Source organism: Hemicordylus capensis, chromosome 5 (assembly GCF_027244095.1).
Source record: "Hemicordylus capensis ecotype Gifberg chromosome 5, rHemCap1.1.pri, whole genome shotgun sequence".
NCBI classification, from domain to species: domain Eukaryota; kingdom Metazoa; phylum Chordata; class Lepidosauria; order Squamata; family Cordylidae; genus Hemicordylus; species Hemicordylus capensis.
Window position 1 is genome coordinate 60,467,391 of NC_069661.1, and position 8,895 is coordinate 60,476,285.

General features: G+C 43.3%; 1 protein-coding gene across 5 annotated transcripts in view; it reads right to left on the minus strand.

Moving 5' to 3' along the window:
* The window catches only part of OTUD4 (OTU deubiquitinase 4), a 33,485-nt gene extending 24,932 nt beyond the window's left edge, over window positions 1–8,553 (minus strand). For 2 of the 5 annotated variants that reach the window (XM_053252597.1, XM_053252596.1), the window contains exons 1-4: window positions 7,809–8,552; window positions 4,651–4,734; window positions 3,464–3,514; window positions 1,517–1,563 (exon numbers count right to left, since the gene is read on the minus strand). In XM_053252597.1, coding sequence (XP_053108572.1) covers window positions 1,517–1,563; window positions 3,464–3,514; window positions 4,651–4,734; window positions 7,809–7,976 — 350 coding nt within the window. In that variant the 5' untranslated portion in view covers window positions 7,977–8,552. Of the gene's footprint in view, window positions 1–1,516; window positions 1,564–3,463; window positions 3,515–4,650; window positions 4,735–7,808 lie in introns of all 5 variants that reach the window. The other 3 variants (XM_053252599.1, XM_053252600.1, XM_053252598.1) reach the window with 3 other exon arrangements.
* Between the last annotated feature and the right edge of the window lie 342 nt (window positions 8,554–8,895).

Sequence of the window (8,895 nt, forward strand, 5' to 3'; positions counted from 1 at the left end):
CCAGTAGCTCAGGCCAAGTAAGACCTTGCAGTTGCTACTAGCTGAAACAAAAACCCCTCCCCTTGCTCCATATCTAATTTCGTATGTCCCCTTCATGCCAATATTTCTACTACATCCCCCACCCATATTTCCATATTTGTCCTGAATTCAGAATTCTGAAGGATGTATTTTAATCTGCAGAACATGGCCGACATTCTGACTAAATTTACTTGACTTAACCCATTAAAATTAAATGGACAAGTTAGACATATCTACCTTCTCTGGATTTAATCAGGATATCAGCCATATTCTCCGTTTTAAGATCCTTTGTATATTTCATTTTTTAAAAAATGAAGTACCAATGATTTTAAATTTAAAAGATAAGCTTTTCCTGCTTTATCTTACAATCCAAAGCAGCTGAAAACCATGACATCATATTACAAGATCTGGCCACATTATAAAGGCACACTTCTACCAATTAACCAGAAAAGGCATCCCTACAAAAGCCCTTAACCCCTTGGGAAAGTCTGCTGAAACCTAATTTAGAATTATTGATTTAATCAATATCCTTTTTCCACTGGAACTCAAAGCAGTATAAACAGGGGTCTCAGGCATTCTCCCATCCAGGCACTGAACAAACCCAGACCTGCTTAGCTTCAGTAAGTTTGTTGTATCATGTGCCTTCAAACCATGCTTTTGGCTGGGCCCTTACAATTTTCTTTTGCCTGGCTATTTATTGACTTTTCATAACACCAGATACCAGCAGAAATATAGTCCCGTAAGCGCATAGTACATGGTTTCCTATGCACTGTAACAGAGCTTGTCCATACCCCAAAATCCATATTGGTAAAAACTGTCATTTTAAACAATATTACAGGGTGTAGGGTGGAAGAAACACCGCAGGGTACTTAACTTCATTAAGGTTGTGCCTGACTTGTAGCATGGAATTGTACTGAAAACAATTTTCCCCCTTCTCAAATGGGGCACAATCTACCCCAATTCCTTCCAAGAGTTCAAAGTGGGAGGAAGGGTAGTCCTCAGGATATACAGGGACAAAAGGCTTTAGGAAGTTAGCAGCTGCACTTCAGTAGGGCCCAGAAGCTAACAGGCAGCCAGCTCAGTTGCTGCAGTGCAGGTTACATGGGCATGTGCCATTTGAGAAAGGCTGTGCAAAAACATGGTTCTCTCACTGGCAAGACTGTACTTCTAGTCACACTATTGAAAGCAAACCTGACAAGCCCTCCTGCCTGCACTGCCTATATCAGCCTAAAAAAACCCACAGTTAAGAGTATAAACCATGCTATTGTGCAACTCCACACAGTTCAGTAAAATAAGACTCTCTTAAGTAAGTGTGATTAGGACTAGGGTTAAAACTGCATCCCTCTAAGCACCTATTTCTTGAAGGAGTCTTAATGACGGAACACCTGCCAGTACAGAAGAGGGACCTGCCCATTAGAGTCTTCCAAGCAAACCCAAGTTTATATTCATATGGAATATTTTGAATTTTATTAGGGGTAAAATCAGAGATATTTCTTACTTGTACATAAGAGAAAGGGCACTTATTTCCACTTGTCCAACCCATTCCTGTATCAGAGAGGAAGAAAGATTATTATAATGAACAAGCCACTGTGCAGAATATAGTCCACCAAACCGTCTTCTGAGCAAGTCCACTGACATGTTCACAGCAATACCCACATCAGAAAATAGTTACCATGTCTTATCTAATGTTCATTCGTTACAATTACGTTTTCAATAATTCAGTGAAGGTTTTTGTTATTTCAGACAACCAAAATGGATTTTCATACATATAGTATTTCTCATTGCATCTCCTCTCCACACAAATGCTACACTGTGCAAAACATGGAACTAAATCTAAAGTGGGCCAAACCAGTGTCCCACTGAACCCTCCCCTTCCCAGACACATGGCTCTTGCATGTGGAATTTCCTCTCCAACATACAGAAAGCTGTCTGTTTCCAACAGTGCATGAACTGGATTGTGCCCTAAGTAATAATGTGAACACCCAAACTGACCGTTTTGCTTACAACAACAAAAAACCTACTAGAGAACAAGAAGTATTCAGAATCATTCTTACTGCACAGCAGAACAGGATTTTAAAAACATGTCCCTACCTGAGCCGCACAGAGGTTCAATCTGCAGGGTGGTAGCGGAACTGCATTCCATACCCTCTCCCAACCATCTGTGAATTGTTTCAGCTGACTAGGGGATGGGGGAGAGCGAGCAATGCAGCAGGACCAGAGTGGAAGGCAACATTCCAGAGAGGGAATGGCATCTTCTACTCCAGTACTACTGTTCTCCTGGCTCCCCACTTTCCCCAAGGAGCTGAGCAAACAGAGCTTGCCACCATCAGAGACACAACACTGGATGAGCAAGACAAAACAGGTGCTCAAGAGGTAATAAATTGTTCCATGTAAGCTGCCCAACCAGTGTTCCCTCTAAGGTGTGTGCATCTGTGCGCGCTCACAAGTTTCTTGACGTCCACTCAGTTAATTTTAGATCCCACACAGGTTGCATTGGGAAGGCCCCACTCTGAATGCATGTGCACACACAGTGCCTTGATACTGCCACCCAGAACAAAACTCATTCCGCACATAGATGAAAAGGTTAGAGAGAACACTGTGCCCAACTCATTCCTTCCTTAGGAAAAAACGCTTTTCATGTCTTTCAATCTAGTCTGCCAGCTAAGAGAGCTCATTCAGAGGATATTGATACATGGAAGACCTTTTGCTTTGGAAGATGGTCATCAAAACGTGTCGCACAACACAACATACAACAATAAAATTAGTACCTTTTGAGCACAGTTTGAGGATGTGTCTCTCCTTTTGTGTTTTTATATTTTTTTTTTACATTTTATATCCCGCTCTTCCTCCAAAGGAGCCCAGAGCTGTGTACTACATGCTTAAGCTTTTCCTAACAACAACCCTGTGAAGTAGGTTAGGCTGAGAGAGAGGTGACTGGCCCAGAGTCACCCAGCAAGTATCATGGCTGAATGGGGATTTGAACTCGGAGCTCCCGGGTCCTAGTCCAGCACTCTAACCACTACACCATGCTGGCTCTTTTTAATGGATCGCTATCGCCAGCAGAACAGAAGAAAAGATCCCAAATCCCTGATTGCAGAGACTTACTCGCCCCTTGAATATCGCTAGTTAATGAAACACTTTTTCCAAGTTGGGGTACTTCTATGGCCCCTTTTGCAAGTTTTGCAAGCATCCATTAAAACGTTCAGCAAGTCTTTAATACATTTTTATACCACCTAATCCAATAGCTCTATGATGTACACCCAAAAATATTTGAGAGCTGGCTCATTTGAAAAAGCAGCAAAAGAAAAATTCATTCACATTTATACAAAAGTTAATGAGATTCACAACAAAAATATTTAATTTTTAGGGCTCATTTAGGGTAGTTAGATAAACCCTATAACTGGCTTATAAAATGTAACATTAAGCTTGACCCAAAAATACATACCTGTGGATTTTCTAGAGTTTTCAAATATTCTTCAAATGGTCCCTCTATAAACTTTAAAACACAGGAGAAAGATATTTTATTAGCATCACTGTGACATATATCCACCCCCCAGCACAGCACCGCCCTATCCACCCCCCCCCAGCACAGTTCCTCTAGTAACTGTTGCTGGTGCCTATCTTGTGTTTCTTTTTAGATTGTGAGCCCTTTGGGGACAGGGATCCATCTTATTTATTTATTATTTCTCTGTGTAAACCGCCCTGAACCATTTTTGGAAGGGCAGTATAGAAATTGAATAAATAATAATAATATAATATAGACAGTATTCAATTTCTAGAAAAAGTAGTGTCATGGTTCAAATCTGGGAATACTACCCTTTGATCTAGGAACGCTTCCTCTAGCCCCAGATTTGCAGATGCTCTGCTTGATGAGTGAAATGCACTCTGAACTATTCAGGGGCACTTCAGTTTTATTTATATTTTAGTGTTAAGTCTGGAAACTGAAAGCAGACGCTGTCCAGGGAAAAGCCCTGGAGAACCCCAGCATGTCCTGCATATAGATAAAAGTCTTCTGTGGTTAAAACAGACATTCTTTATAATCACACAAGATGACTGCAATTGTACAAATATTATACAAACATTTTAGCAGGCTGATCCCGCTAAATGTAGCCAAGGGCTGCACAACTTCAACCCAACAATGGCCAATAGCCAGGGATGATGCGAGTCCAATAACTGCTGAAGGATTGAAGATGTGTAGTCCTGACTTAGTCATATTTGATCAGTTAATAAAATCGACAGTAGTATTTGATTCAAAATGTAAAGAATAATTCCATTACATAACATCTGAGGGCCAGTTCACATGGACCAAGGTTTGGCCATGCAAAATGGCTCAACCACCCTCAGGCACAGGATGACAAAGATACATTACTAACAACTCCTTGATAGATACTTTCAGGACACAGGAAGTTGGTGCAGCATTTTTCCTCCCCACAAGGAAAGAGAAGCATTCACAAATGTCAGAAAAATAAGACTATTCCAGTCTAGTTACCTATAGGTACCTGAAAACAACTACCGTTAAACAATTAACCTCAAGGGTCTGGCAAAATAAAGGCCTAACATATCTACAAAACCAAACCATTGAAGACAGTTTGGCCCGTGATGGCCACCCATAATGCAATACTGTTTATTTACCGCTTCAAACTTCTCTCTGTTTTTCCACAGGTAATTTATGCAGGCCATCCTAATGTCAAGATGCTGAGACTGAGAGTGGAAAACCTGGAGAAAGAAGTTTTTAAAAATCAGCTGAGGAACCAAGAGAAAAGTTATGGAACCTTACAAATTAACTAGCTTACAGTTAATTTACTTACAAATTAACAGATGAAAACAGTTAAACATTGAGTTCCAAGCAGTGTGCCCTCTAAGGTGTGTGCATGTGCTCACAAGTTTTTTTATGTCCGCTCAGTTAATTTTAGATCCCGCTCAGGTTGAATCAGAAAGGCCCCATTTGAATGCACGTGTGCACACACTGCCTTGATACTGCCACCCAGAACAAAACTTATTCCACACACAGATGAAAAAAATGAGAGAACACTGGTTCCAAGCATTACATACTTCCAAGCTTACATGCTTTAATCAGAAGAGTCAGAAAATGTCATATTGGTGGTAAAGGAAAAATAAGTTAGGGCAACTATACCCCAAAGACAAATACAGGCCAGCAGTAGAAATCAATATATTTTCACTACACTAATCCTAAAGAAGCTAAATGATATTCAAAACACTAAAGGATAGGAACTCATCCTAAGTCTTATTGTACAGGAGTTGTAAAGTAAAAGTGTGCCATCGAGTCGGTGCCGACTCCTGGCGACCACAGAGCCCTGTTAGAATACAGGAGGGGTTTACCATTGCCTCCTCTCACACAGCATGAGGGTATGACTTTCAGCATCCTCCTATATCGCTGCTGCCCAATATAGTTGTTCCCCATAGTCTGGGAAACATACCAGTGGGGATTCGAACCTGCAACCCCTGGCTTGCTAATCAAGTCATTTCCCCGCTGTGCCATTAGGTGGCTACAGGAGTGGTAGCATCCACAAAAAGCAAAGCAATTACATTTGTACATTATTATTATTTTCAGAGTTGGTCTTATGTTAGAATATATGTTTTGCAAGACTAGTAATAAGCATTCACATAGTGCACCAGTTACCTTCATTACAAGGTAAGGCTGCAACAGTTGGGGCTTTTTTAGTTTAGGAAAAAAGGCAATGAAGAAGAGACATGATAGATTTTAAAAGCTCTGCATGGTGTGAAGAGAGTGGATAGAGAGTTTTTTCCCTCTCTCACAACACTAAGCAGGGGTCATCCCAGGAAACTGATTACCAGGAAATTTAGGACAGACTTGAAGGAATTATTTCTTCCTACAGTGCAAAATTAATCTATGGAATTTGTTTCCACCTAATATGGTTACGGCCACCAACTTGGATGGTCTTAAGAGATGGTTAAATTATTGAAAAACAGCTATCAATGGGTACTAGTGTTGATGATTATATGCTCTCTTTGCCAGGTACAGAGGAGATATGTCTCTAAATACTGGTTGCAGGGAAGCAATTGTAGGAGAGAGAGTATTCCTTACTTGTAGGCTTCACAGAGGCATATGAAAATTGCCTTGCTCAGTGTTATCTGCACTGACTGGCAGCAGCTTTCCAAGGTCTCAGGCAGGAGTCTTTCCCATTTCCCTACCTGGAAATGCCATGGACTGAACACAGGACCTAGCTACAGCCCATTCAGCTGGCTACTGTGAGAAATAAGATGCTCGACTAGGCAGGCCTTGGGCCTGATCCAGCATGGCTTTTCTTATGTTCTTATCAGCGTGTTAAACACATTTTACTGGCATCCAGACTAAATTATTCATGAGTAGTTCCACTGAACTTAATGGGGCAAGTTAGTCATGACCAAGTTGTCCCATTAATCTCAATTTAATTTCATTAATTTTACTCACAAGAAATTTAGTCTGGATCTCAACCACTATCTTGTTCTTAGCCTTATAACCACCCTAACCCTGTAAAATAGACCAGCATTATCCTCATAATGCAGACAGAAAAGAAACAGCAGCCTGCCCCACTCCTTGGTGAATTCATAACAGAGGTGAAATTCAAATCAAGGATTTCCTGGTTCTTAGCCACCACAATGCACTACCTCTTGGACTGAAGTATCACAATATTCTAAGTATCACAGACCAGACAATATACTTGAAAGCAAATGAGTCTCCTGTCCACCTAGCAACTGTCCCCGAAGTAGATGCATATAAAAACATGCAGAGTGGCCCACATGGCAGGCTTTCAGAAGGTGCCGAGTCATTATAGCTTCAGGAAGCTAGCCTAAATTAAAGCAGCCCTTGGGGCATTCATTCATTCATTCACTCACTCACTCTGAAGGCCAGACAGCTTTTCGCCCATCCTTCAGGCTGAATTTTAATCCCATCTTGAACACAATGCTCTCTCTACAGGTCTGCTGATCCAGAACAGAATAAGGGCAACCCAGCAGACCAGTACCAAGGGGTTTTCTATTTTAAAAGTGTAGAAGGACTCGTTGCAAAGCCATTGCAACCGTTCTAGAAGGGGCCCAAACAGCATGCGTTCCTTCTCACAGCCACACTTAAGAGAGGATACTTGATGGAAACGTGCGTCTCTGCTCCTTTACTTCACCAGCCAACGTGAATCTGCAGTATGCAAAAACTACGGGCACAAAATGGGGAGGTACAACTAACTGCTTGAATGTGGAAGCAAGAGGAACGCTTCCTGGGCAGGAAACAAGGACTGTTGCCCTAGAAACAAGGCAACTGAGAGAGCTCCCACGGCACGCTCACGAAACGCACTCCTCGCAGGAGGAAGGGCTGCAGGAGCGTTTCCACCGAGAGAGTCTCTCTTTCCGCGATGATCCGTTTCTTTCCTTAGGCGACTACACCCTAACCGCTCTCATCTTGCATCACGAGCAGAAAACTTCCAAGCTGAACCCCCACCCCAAGCTTGTTGCCGCCTGAAGTCACAGACAACCTGCCCCGCCAGGTCAAAGTCTTCATGCCACGAGCCGGAGGATATCTCGAAAAGCAACTCGAGGCCTATTATTAAACAACTCCCTTTTGTTTTATTTCCTCTCCGGTTAGCTTTTGGAGAACAACCCGCCCCGCCCCGCTTTTGTCTCATACAACAGTTATTATGCCACTCGATTTGCCTACATTTTCGCACCTACGGGCATGCGACTGAATCTTCCCTACTCATGTAGCTGTCGCTGCTTTAAAATACTACTTAGAGAAAGAAAGAGAGAGAGAGAGAAGAGAGAGAGAGAGAGAAAGTTACCTGCTCGGCCACGGCTCTAAAAAGGCAAGATCCGTCCTTTGCAACTCGCTTGCGGTATAGTCCCTGAGATCGCAAGTAGTTGTCCATCGCAGAGTCCGCAGAAGCCTCCACGCCGTTGCTCCTCGGCGGCAGCTGCTCCCCGCCGCCTGGCTTACTAGCAGCCTCCATATTTATTTATTGCTTAAGGTTGCAGAGAACTCACTTCACTCCCATTAGCCCCACGTGGTTAAAATAGAGAGAGACACGGGAAAAAAACACCTATTTAAGCAAACCACTCGGGCACGTTATCCAGAGAGGAAAGGCGGAGGTGCAGTTGCCAAGGCGGTAGCTGCTACCGGACTCACGTTTGCAGGTCGCATGGGGGACTCCCTGCGAGAGATTCCACTTTCACCGCCCGAGCCGGTGGCAGCCGCTTCTTGGCCTTCGCCGAGCTCCCGGCGTCCAGCCAAGCCCAGGGCGCTCAGCGCTTCTTCCTTTCGGGGGCTGGGTCACGGCGGCGCCTCCAGCACATCACTGAGTTACGCGAGAAGAAACAAAAGAGAAACGAAACATGTGTAGTTTCCACTGAAACGGGCAGTCCTTAAAGTTTGTTTTCACTTTCAGACCCGGGCCGACACCCGAAGTGCTTCTGGGAGTTGTAGTTCAGCGGCGGAAGGAAGTGGTAGGGGCGGGAGGGGAGGAGACAAAGGCGTTGGAAGGAAGGAAGCCTTTTCGGCTCAGAGTCAGAGAGAGGAATGGCATTGTGTGGGCGGGCAGACTGCGCTGCTGACCATGAGCTCTCCCTTGATTTATTCCTACGACGCAGGAGCCCAGGAACTTCAAGAGTATTTGCCAGATTTGGGTTGGCAAAGGAGTCGTGGGCATATACATACGAGGCAACATCCAGCGTAGTTAGTCATGACTAAGTGAAATCAGTGAGACCAGCTAGTCATGACTAACATAAGTCTCATTGATTTCAGTGGGACTTAGTCGTCATAACTAACTTAGTCCGGATGTTGCCCACTAATCAGAAGACTGTCTGCAGAGTTTTTATTGGGAAAGACTGTTAAGAACAGTCTTGTGCCACTTTAAAGTTCAACGCATTTGT